General features: G+C 39.5%; 1 protein-coding gene across 1 annotated transcript in view; it reads right to left on the bottom strand.

The window, feature by feature from the left end:
- Positions 1–12,281, bottom strand: part of whrnb (whirlin b) — an 84,062-nt gene that overhangs the window by 6,558 nt on the left and 65,223 nt on the right. The window contains exons 7-11 of the mRNA XM_020599131.1: positions 12,117–12,275; positions 7,720–7,794; positions 4,958–5,657; positions 3,954–4,129; positions 1,534–1,665 (exon numbers count right to left, since the gene is read on the bottom strand). Of these exons, the coding sequence (XP_020454787.1) occupies positions 1,534–1,665; positions 3,954–4,129; positions 4,958–5,657; positions 7,720–7,794; positions 12,117–12,275 (1,242 nt within the window). The remainder of the gene's footprint in view (positions 1–1,533; positions 1,666–3,953; positions 4,130–4,957; positions 5,658–7,719; positions 7,795–12,116; positions 12,276–12,281) is intronic.

The following is a 12,281-nucleotide window of genomic DNA, read 5'->3' as shown; positions in this document are numbered from 1 at the left end:
CTCCTCTTCTTCCTGACCACCAGAGTCATCCTACACACCACCATCTGATGCTGTCTGGCTACACTTTCTCCTACCACCACTTTGCAGTCACTAATCTCTCTCAGATTGCTTTGTCTACATAGAATGTAGTCTACCTGCGTACTCCTACCTCCACTCTTGTATGTAACTCTATGTTCCTCCCTCTTCTGGAAATAGGTGTTAACTATAGCCATTTCCATCCTCTTAGCAAAGTCCACCACCATCTGTCCTTCTATGTTCCTTCCCTTGACACCAAACCTGCCCATCGCCTCCTCATCACCTTTGTTCCCCTCACCAACATGCCCATTGAAGTCTGCCCCAATCACCACTCTCTCCCCTCTGGGAATACTCTCCATCACCTCATCTAACTCCCTCCAGAATCTCTCCTTCTCTCCTAACTCACACCCTACTTGTGGGGCATAACCACTGACTACATTCAACATTACCCCTTCAATTTCCAACTTCAAACTGATCACCCTGTCTGACACTCTTTTCACCTCTAAAACATTCCTCACCAGCTCCTCCTTCAGGATCACTCCTACCCCATTTCTCTTCCTGTCCACACCATAATAAATCAGTTTGTATCCCCCTCCAATGCTACCCACTTTGTTACCCTTCCACCTGGTCTCCTGCACACACAGTATATCTACCTTCCTTCTCTCCATTATGTCCGCCAGCTCTCTACCTTTCCCTGTCATTGTGCCAATGTTAAGAGTCCCTGTTTTCAGACCTATACTCCTGCCTTTCCTCTTCTCTTTCTGTCTACGAATCCTTTGGCCTCCTGTCCTTCTTTGACCGACAATAGTCCAATTACCGCCAGCACCCTGTAGGTCAACAGCACTGGTGGCGGTCATTGTTAACCCAGGCCTTGACCAATCCTGTATGGAATTCACACTGATGATTCGCATGTTTAAATTTGGCATGTTTGACCTTCCTGATGGAACCCTCTCTATTTATCCATGCTTGGGACCGGCACAGAAGTCACTGGCTTGAAACCCCTGTAGCTAGATTCTCTGTAATACTAATACTTTACATTTCTAACATGTTTTAAGGGAATTGAAGGGAAAATAAAATTGGTCTGAGAGTTGAAGACTAAGATTAATTGACGATGACAAATTCCACAAAATTCTTTGCCTTCCAGATGCTTTAACTGTCCCATCTGAAGAGAGTATGGTGCTTTTAAAGTCCAAATGAAATTACAAACGGTGATTTTCATAGTCAAATGTTACTGTCAGAGTAGTTTTGAAATGTACTGTTAATATCTACTTATTACTAAAAGGACAACAAAAAGTCTTTTAGGCTGTGTTCACACAGACTTTCCTGCTGTGTGAAAAAAAAGCCAGTGAGTGCATTATGTGACACAAGCTGACTAAATAGAATGTAGAGGCATGTGGAAGAAACAAGAATCCGAGCCCACAGGGATTTCAGTCCTGGGTTAGACCTGTGGACCCAAGGACTCAAAAGTCAGTGGCTTCAATCCAAAACTTGCCAAACAATATTGTATAGCTGTCTCACCTGAATTGTGACTATTCGTGGCAAAGGTTGACGTGTATTGGCTCCCCCCTCGATAGCAATGCCAAGGGTGCTGGCATTTTTCACCACTCGTACCAGGGTAGCAGTGGGTGCTGGGACTGGTGAGCCACTTTGCTGGAACACAAAGTGAAGAGGGCTCAGAGCAATTGAGAGAAAAGTTGAACTTTATATGATCATCACTGCAACATTTTTAGATATAGATCAACCCTGCAAACTTGTCACATCACTGATGTTGCAGCGTGGGGGTGTACCTTACGGTGCTTTTCCATCAGCACGGGTCAGGTGGGATAATTACAAAAAAGGAGAAGTTCTATCACTACAAGGAAGAAAGTCATGAAGATGAAGAGGGAGAGCCCGAGGTTTAGAGGGGTAGTAGTAACAGACTGTGACACCAGTGATGTCTTGATGCACATCAGCTCTTCAGGAACCATTAGTGTTTTATACATTCACTACCCGGATTGGCACATCCAGATCTGTACTCCTTCATATGTCTGCACAGTTCACTGTGTGCCCCGGACATTGCTATGCAATGTGGTCAGTGTTTGTTGTACTGACAACAAGGATGGAGTTTCTGTGAGGTGCAGCAGAGAGAAGCAGACAAATGGAAGAAAGAGGCTCATGGCCAAGCCACAACAATAAGCAAAAAGAAAGGCTTAGGCCAAAAGACACTTGTACATAATGCATTTAGACTGAATTACTCAGTTCAGAGTAATGTCCCAAATCCATACTTCATACTAAATATATATAGTATACACTATATATTGTTATATTAAACTGTTTTAGCAATTAGAGTACACAATACAGTACAGTAACTCTTGGCCATACATCAAATATCACATGTAAAATAATTAGGGTTTACCACAGACTGTACTCAAGTTGGTGTCTCATACTCAGGTCACACTTGAGTCCTACATTAACAAACTTCCAACATGAATTTTTCTCTACTGTAAACAATGTGGGGAAAAGATAAAAGACACGAATATGAAAACTCACCCAGATTGGTCAGTGTTGTATTTTGTATTTTAGCTATGTTAACCTGGAGTTATCTTAATGTTACCTTAATGTTGTGCTGCTGTTGTAGTATGTCGGATTGTATTAGGCTCCTTATGTTTGTTACTTAACATAGATGTCTTATTCACTGTGAATATTTCTAGCTGAACTAAAAACCTGTTAGCGTGCATGATATCTGTAAAATGGTGTGGTGTTGATAGCATTACCAGATGTGTCATATCACAAGGTAGCAAAAAGTTAAGATGGTCTTAAACTTGTATAGCGCTTTTCTATGCTTTACAGCACACTCAAAGCGCTTTCATACTATTTGGCCATTCACACTCCCAAGCACTCACACACCGGTGTTATCACCAGGAGCAATTGGGGGTTCAGTGTCTTGCTCAAGGACACTTCGACATGGGGACTGGACAAGCTGGGAATCGAACCGCTAATTTTCCGGTTAGAAGACAACCCCCCCAAGAGACACATGTACTAGTTTTTAGTTGCTGCCTCCAGTTTGCCCTGAAAACAATATCTGTGTTTGGATTTCATTTCCATATTTATCTGCCAGTTCACAGAATTCATAATGGGAAAAGTTAGATGGTCTGTGGCAGCTCAGGGGGACACAGTATTAACTGTACTGTATGCATCTCTATTTAGATTTGTTTTAATGTCCTTGTGTTTGGATCAATTTGTCAATTTTATTTCTCATTCTATCTTTGCACACCATAATAGGATCGAGATTATTACAATGGAAGCAAAATAAATTATTTTACAAATTACTTTATAAATTTCCATTTTTTTATTCTGTGTGTGAAAAAATAAAGGTTTTAACCCAGTGGTTTGGTGTCCAACATCAAAACATCATCTTGGGTCTCTAAATTAAAACTCCAGTCTTTCCTATGAAACACTTCATTTATTATTAACACTTTAATAATGTACAAAACAGTTAATAGCATTGTAAAACTCTTCACATCTAGTTGTACATTGATGTGACTGATTTAACGTGACACAATTTTCTCCCTATATGCAAATGAGTATTTTCTCTTTTGTTCATCTGTTCCATTGATTGGACTGCTGCCATAAAATGATGTGATCATTTGTGTCCTCATTAGGCGGTGACACAGTTTAATTAATCACAGTGCTGACCCAGCAGTACTTTTCTTTGTTTGTAATAAGCTGAGATAAACACTAAGCTGTATTTGCTTAACTTAATTCCATAAAGCGTGAAAAAAAAGTGAAAGCAACAGATGTTCTGGAGAAGTGAAAACACAACCTGCTAAATCATTAGGATTACACAGTCAGCCATTTTGGGACAGGGCAGTTTAACTTTGTTAAGAGTAAATTAAGATCAACGTGCTGAATCGAATAACTTCTGGAAATGGTTATTTCTGACAGTATAAAGCCCTCACTTGTCTGGTGGCCCCTGGAGAAGGTGCGTGGGCTCCTGGCTGTTCCAGATGGCTCTGTTGGTTCTTGCTGGGTCGGGGGCTGCCATCCTTACTGAGGCCTCCTGCCTCGGCTATATCCACCCCGCTGTCTTCACTCAGAGTCTGGCCACTGTCTGACAGCTGGGACAGAGTGGCCCCTGGTTGAGATCACTATAATGTTAGTATGCACACAAGTGATACTGTATATACAGCAACAGGAGCGCAGCCAGGTGCAGAGCAAACCTATATCTGAGACAGTCGTTTATTGTAAACAGGCTTTATATCTAATATATTTTCTAAACATGTTTGATCATATTTCAGTATGATTTTATATTTTCATATTTTTGGGTGAAACAGCTTTCTGAGATTAACTTTATATAGATTAATTTTATATCATCTTTACTTTTTGATTTCATATTTTATCTCATTATATATCTGTTCTTTTAATGTTTAGCCTGTGGAATCACACAACTAAAAGCAGTAATGCAACAGAAAAAAAGACTTAATTACAATTAAAAGTTGTGAAGATTACAGTGGATCACTGTCGAAGATATTGTATGATTATTGTAGATGGTTCTTTCTGGAATTTATTTAGAGAACTATGTCTTGTTCTCACAGCAGTTTAGTAGTGTTAAACAGATGCTGTGCTGCCTCTCATGTGTGGAGTGTGTTTCTTGGTCCCTGAAAAAATACATTCATTTAAGACAAGGCAGACTCACCAGTATGTTTATTTATCAACTAAAATTATATAAATATTCTGGTAAAACTAGGTCAGTCTAATCCATAATAACTGTTTCTTCAGTTTGTGTTCAAACTATTTCAAAGAAGTATTGTATTCAACTGACCCTTTGTGTAGGCTGTAGTTTGTGCTGCTATTGAACTGTGCTACATTCTACAGTGAGGTGACTGTTGTATTAGACTATACTAGTTTTATCAAGGATGATCTAAACTGCCAATTGAGTGCACAAAGACAGAGACATGTTTACCTCTTTGCTGTGGTCTGGAGTCTGCAGACAGCCGGTTCATGTCTGTTACAATGACTTTTTGGGTATGGGCAGGTGAGTAGGACCGGTCAGGACTACAGGGTGGAGCAGCCGGTGTGATGAGAGAGGGGCAGGGTGAGGGGCATGGCAAGGGATGGGGTGATGCATGAGGAGATGGCATGGGAGATGTCGCTTTGGAAGAAGCTGCAGACTTTGACAAGATGGAGGTCTTCTCATAGGAACTGGATCTAGAAGAGAGCTTGACAGATGACTCTGATTTAGCAGGGCCAGCTGAGTCATTGTGTTGCAGGAGGCCTGGGCAGGTGTGGTGTCCTGAACTGGCCTTGTTGTGATGGGCAACATGGTGGTGGAAGTGATGAGCAAAGTGGGGGTGGTTGAGGTGTTCAGAGTCAGGGAGCTGGAAGGGACACTGGCAGGTGTGGTGGAGTGCATGGAGGGAAGTGTGGTGGCTGCTTCCAGTGCAAGTGTGGTGGGCAGAGGCTGGGGATGGCTGGTGGGTGGTGGGGAGGGATTTGTGGAGGCAGTCTTGGAGCAGCTGGGTGGGGCCAGTGAAGAGCAGGCTGGAGCCAGGTTGTACAAGCTGGACCGAAGGCTTCATGCTGAGCTCCTCCCTGGACAGCCTGCTTTGGGCCTGGTGAGAACCAGCCCTGAAGGGTGGCCCACCTGATATCTGCATTTCATCCTGTCAATAACAAATGGCAACAGTATACATGAACCCCACATTAATGGTGCAGCACCTCTCTTTGAGCCTAATAAGTATCTAAATGAAAGACCCTTTGAGTTATAATCCTTAAAATTTCAGTCCTGGTTGATTTGAGACGCCTGTGGTTAATGACTGATGATGATGATGAGATCAACATTAGTCTCACATCTGTCTGTTAGTCAGGATATGGTTAACCTAGTTTAGCATAGAAACTGCTTGCCTGGCCCTGTCAAAAGTTGAAAAATGCTAAGTCATTTGCGATTTTAGAAAATGTTTAATTTTTTAGACCCAAGAGTTTATCCACTTATTAGTTCTTAATGGAAGTGATGATGAGTATTGGGAGGTGTATTTTTACTTTAGAGAGAGCCAGCTGTTTCCCCCTGCTTCCATGTCCTGACTACACCACTGTACTTAACATAGAAGTAAAAGATCGACATTAATCGTATCTCATGCATGGAAAGAAAGTACAAAAGCACAGTACAGTATATCCCAAACTGTTCACCTGTTTCTTTTTGACCCATCTTTATATTATATTATGTGGATTTTAAACATATCTGTGACATTTTATTTACCCAATATTGTTTAGATTTCTCTCAATCCATGTTTGCAAACAGCCCAGAGTCTCCTCTGTCCTCCACCAGGCTGTTTCAGATGTTATTTACATAAAATTTATCTAATTCATGAGCAGCTACTATGATTGGCTGGAGGTGATAACTAACAAGTAACCATCCTTTTTTTAAACATAGTCAGACTTACAGCTTAGCTTTCACAAGGCTATTTTCATTTATCTCCCTACACTCTCAGTGTACACAGGCATTGCGCTTTTCCTTGTGCATTCAATCGTATGCCTGGGTGTGACATCACATTTAGCACAGTTTTAAAACTGCTCGCTCTCCAGGCAGGAGATTTAAAATTTTAAATAATGTATAAACAACATGTAGCTCCTTCTCCTCAGAGGAGGACCTCAGCCACCCCCTGATCCGCCTTAAAACTATTTATTTATTGTTTGTTTTCCAGCCAATCATCACTTCTTTAATAAAGACTACTGAATAATACTGAAACATAGTGCCCATCAGTGCATGTTTCCTTTTGCATTATGACAAATGTGCACATGCAGCAGCTTTAGAGTTCAGCATTTCATCTATACTTGCAGACATCACTTGCTGGATGACTCATATGTTGGTATGCATTCTGAAAGGGGCCTGATCAGTAACAATGACAACTACTACATAGAGTGGTACTGAATGTAAATGTACGTACATTGAATGGCTGTTACTGAAAAAATATAGTAACACAAAACTTTTAAAAATGTTAAGGACTGTAAATGTAACTTTTGTTCGTTTGGGTGAAGTTCTGTGCCAGTCCTGCACTGAGGTCCAGAGCATGATGATGATGAGAATATTTAGGTCACCAGATGATAAATCTGATCTTTTTTTTACTGTCATTCTGACCTTTCTTCTATCAGTATCATCTTTATATTAAAAATTTAAGGTTGCAGTGAAAATTCATGGAGCAGTTAGGCTTCCCAGAAGATGAACCACCATTAACTTTGGACACACCATGACCCTTCATTTCTTGCTGCCTTCTGGCTAAAGGGTTACAAATACTAGTGAGATATCTAATGAATTCATGGGCCAGTTGCCATGAAATGTGCAGAGCAGAGCCATGATCCCATGGGGATAAGCTGTGGAGCTTAATGACTTTATGGCCTTTCTTAGAGTTACCCTAAGGACCAGCTTCAAATATTCTCCCCACTGTAGTGTTGAGTCCCATGCTTCCCTGCTGTGGAATGTAATAAATATTATAGCTTCAATGGAATTTGTGGGCCTTTTATCTCATAGTCTGGTTATGTTAATCTAAGATGTCCTCTGGAAATATACTAATACTGTGGTGTGGTGCATTACAGTATATCTTACTTTTCTGTGATGCCCAAGGTATCTGGTGTTACATGTGGACAAATATGAAAGCCTATTCATAGACAATGCAAATGTCCCTGCATATGCACCTTTATATTTAAGATAAAGCAAAGAGTGACACCTACCATTGCATTGTTTTGGAAGGAATTACTGTTTTCCTCCAGCTCTTTTTCTGTCCAGCCAACAACAAAGTTGTCAGTCTGAAAGAAACAAGATGAAGTAGAACTGTAGTACTGCAGGGCTAAATCTATAATGAAAATATAGCTTAGTTTACTTTAGCCTACTTAATGTAGATGCCAGACAAGCAGCTTTGCACCACAGGACAATATAATGAATGCAAGAGAGTTTAGACAAAACAAAGTGTTTGCAATACAGTTTGTGTGTGTGTTCTTGTATTTACCACATACTGAGGACCAAATATGTATGTTTTGCTACCTTCTAAGGACATTTTTTGAAAGTGAGGACATTTTGGCTGGTCCTCACTTTCTGAAACACCTTTTTGAGGGATAAGACTTTGTTTTAGGGTTCAGGATAGAATTAGGTTTAGGTTAGAGCTAGGGTTATGTTTAGGCATTTAGTTCTGATGTTTAAGATTAGGGTAAGGGGTTAGGGAATGCATTATGTCAATGAGTGTCCTCACAAAGATCGAAGTACAAGTGTTTGTGTGTGCAATGGTGGCAGCAGCTGTAACCCTGTATGCACTGTGTGTCTGTTTTTTTTAAATGATTTTTTCCAGTGTTTACATTACTGGTGTCTGGTGGGCACTGCATGATCAACATGTAGTATATATAGAAATATAGGTTCAAATTTATGGCTTGAAGTGCTAGCTAATATCATGAAAGAGCAGACCATATCATTTCTATTTCCTAATGTAACTCCTACACAGCTTGGAGTGAGTGACAGCAGCAACAGCAGCACACAGACTGACTTTACTTGCTGTCACAGTAATGCCACTGCTTCATTTTCAGGGTCTGGTCTTGTTCACCGTTATCTCTTGTTACACCGTTATCTCTTAGTAAAAGACTTAACTAGAACAGAGCTGTTGTCAGTACCCCATAAATCCTGTGTGTTTCCTACTATAACAAGTCAAAATTTCTGCTGTAAAAAGGACTGTGAGACTGACTAACTCAAATTTACAGTATTTTCAGTTTGGCAGAGATTGAGCAATACTAAACTTGCCAGTGACATTTAAAAAGGTATTTTACACTTGATTTTGAATTTTGCCCTAACTGAAGCTCATTAATACTGAAGTGAAGATAAACATTTTTCATAGTAATGTTCTAAATGGTAAGATCCCCTTAGGATTCATTTGTGCTGTTAAAAACTGTGCAAGCTGAAACTCACCACTACACTGGTCTGATGCCTGGTGAGGGTTGCCAGAAACTAGACAGTGCAAAAATCATTTTTGAAAATGAAATTTGATTAAATAATTTAATTTGAACATTTACATCCCTGAACTGTAACGCATCATCCAGCAGTATCTTTTGGTTCTACTTAGTTGTCCTTTGAGCATCAGGACTCTGACTCTTCCAACCCCCCCTGCCCCATTTCTTGATATGCTCCCACATTTTTTGCTAGATTATTTCAGCTGTTGACTATAATTTGAAGAATATCTTGCAACCAACCTGCATAGAACTAGCTGACAGTGGTGTGTAATAACATGGTCTTGCCACAGTGAATCTTGTTGTTTTTCATGGAGTCACTACAGAAAGTGACTATTAATTAAATATAGTTTTCTTTTATAACTGTGATATTTTACATGTGACATACAGTTTTCATACCCAGAGTGATAGACTTTCAAGAAAGACATAACTCAGCCCCACCATTTAAAAAAACTTTGTCCTTGTATATGCTGTTGCAAGCCATCAAAATCAAATACAACCCTTCATTTAACCTGTATTTTGTAAAACGTTTCACACATTAGATTATATGTTTTAGAGGAAAAAGCTTGCAGAATGATGGTATGCAGGTACCCTTCTATCTTTTATAAAACCTATAATAAAATGTTCCATTGTAGACAAGTAACGTAGGTATACAAAATTGTTTGAATTATGAAATTAGGGTTTGGGCTTTTGATTGATGCAGAAGCTATGTGCAAAAAGGGGGCAGGACTTAGACTTGGAAGCATGAGTCATCAGGGCACCATCATTCAAAGTCGTAAATCAATACGTTAACACCTTGAGTGATGGATAGTGTGTGTTTCTACTCTCTCTGCTGCCAGTGAAGCTGTGCAGGGAAGGTTGGTGAGGGCAGAGGCAAAGTCACATGGTCTGTGTCATGTTACTTTGTAAGATTATCAAATAATCTTCTTACATATGGCAAATCATTCTGTCATTGCTTTTAAAATGAAAGTATCAAAGGTGTGTTAATGTGACTTACTTTTTCAGTGTTACAATTGGCCTGCCAAAGAGGGAATTCTAACGCTCTTGACTTCTCGCATTAAATGTAATACTATGGTCTTGTCCTTATTAGGGACAATATATAAATTGTATTATTATTTAGTTCACATATGTTTCTTATATCAAAAGATAGTGAATGTCAAGTAGTCTGAATTATAAAGGAAAAAGTAATAAATGTTACAATCACCACCAGTTTCCTCTACTGAATATACTGAATGTACGTAATGTACTGAAAAATGAGAAAAGTGCTGAAATACTGTCAGAACAGAACAGCCACAGTGCTCAGGTCTACCAACCACTTATGTAAAGGACTGTAGAGTTGTGATAAGCAGTTTTTTTGGAATTTCTGCATGAAAAAAAAAACAAACCCAAATTCAATTAGCAAAGCCCCACAGCTGTAAAGCCAAAGTAAACAATTTGGGGCTGTATGAATAAGTGACATGGGAGAATTCTGAACTATAATAAGAACCAGGCCAGAGTAAAATTTTATAAACTCTGGCAAAAATAGAATTGTTTACTTCTGTCTAATCTGAATTCTAAATTACAGAGTGAAAACACCCTTCTAATAGCCAATGAGTCAACACTGATGCTATTGAATCTGCCATACAATGCATTTTAGCCATTCAGAAAGTTTTGGAGAGCAAAGTGTGCCACATTCAGCAATCTTCTCAAAATGGTGGTAAGCTGCATTTTTATAAGAGATACTGGCTGGTCATAGTACCAGGACCATTAGCATGGAAGGGATTAGGTATTGATATTTTTTACCCACACAAAGCCCATGTAAAATATTTGGTGACCAGGTGTTATCTGACTCCTCTGGTGTTTACCAGGGTATGGTCAGATCAAGGTTAATAGTAGCCTTTTGTGACAGCTTGTACAATAATGGCAATATTGTAAATAAAAAAAATCAATATGAAACGTGAGCCTTAAATTTACCAGTTTGGTAGCAACAAGTATTAGATTTTAAGCCTTACGCTACATTTAAATTGATAAAATATTTGAAATCTAAACAATTACGCTGCTTCCAAAAATATTGAGATAAAACAGGCAGAACAAAAAAAAACTGACTGATGATGTTTCACAAGTCCACCAAAACATAACTACAGATGAGACAGACAAGAGACCAGAGTAATGTCCACATGCCACATTGTGCTGTTTGTGACCCTTATGCAATGCTGTGAGACAAGTGGAAAAAATGTGTACATGAACAAAAGCCTCAGCAAAGAGATGTATTGCTGGTCAGTGTCATCTTATCAATGATTAAGGAGAAATGGGGGCACCCAGTTCATTCCTAGGAAAGCCGCTCGGTGGCACAAGATGTTTCATGCTTCCAAAAATTTGGCCATAAAAATTATTCTGATGTTCTGCTCTGCTTCCGTTCCGTTATATAGCCATTCCTTTTCCAATGATTCCATATGAAAAAAAAAACTTTTTGGGCAAGTGCGCATCATGTGATGAATGCAGAAGTTGTATTTAGGCAGTTTGGACACTGTGCCAAAGTTGCTTCCTAGCCCAATGACTTTCCTGGGAAACCATTTCTTACCTGTCTTCCATAAACACATCACCACCAGGGGAACGTTAAAGGCTTGAAAATCATTGCATGCAAAGTATTCTGATTTTTGTTGTAGTAGTAGCAGTAGTATTGGTTTAGAGCAACAGGGAAATATTTAGCCTCTGTTAGTTTTCTCTAACTATAAACCATCAATTTAAAAAATAATTGCAAGTGTTTAATGAATAGGTGATCTACTTTTTTTTTAATTCCCCTTTAACTGCTAGTGAAATTAATAAGCAACACTTGTGTCAGTGAGCTGGCATACAATAGCTTGCAAATTACATTTAGCTTGTAATAAATCATTTTAAATCAAGATTTTTTTCAGATTATTTGCTAACCAAGTGTGAAACAAGAATGTGCAACAAGGTGGTTGCTAGTGCAAAATGACCTTGACAAAGTTCAGCATTCCAGAAAGAGTTTTCCTTTCAGTGCATCTTGTTCTTTCATATACATTTTTGAATAATGTGACACTGAAGTGGCAAATTGAAAGAAGTCAAGAAGATAGACGACTTATACCACACAATATTAAGATGAATGCCATATTTTCAGGAAGTGTAGAAAAGGGATATACCGTAGCAGGGACAGTGTGTCCTATATCATGGATTACAGGGGCTGCGTATTTGCTGTGGCCCTGTGGGTGCAGCACTCCCAGGCCTCTATGCAAGGACTGGTGGGCCTCCCTCTCATGGTGTAGCACCAGCCTGTCATACAACTCCAGATCATGGGGACCCCCCAG

This window comes from Monopterus albus, unplaced genomic scaffold, assembly GCF_001952655.1.
Source record: "Monopterus albus unplaced genomic scaffold, M_albus_1.0 scaffold40.1, whole genome shotgun sequence".
Classification (NCBI taxonomy): domain Eukaryota; kingdom Metazoa; phylum Chordata; class Actinopteri; order Synbranchiformes; family Synbranchidae; genus Monopterus; species Monopterus albus.
The sequence above is the reverse complement of the archived record's forward strand: the minus strand, read 5'-3'. Positions and strand labels throughout refer to the sequence as shown.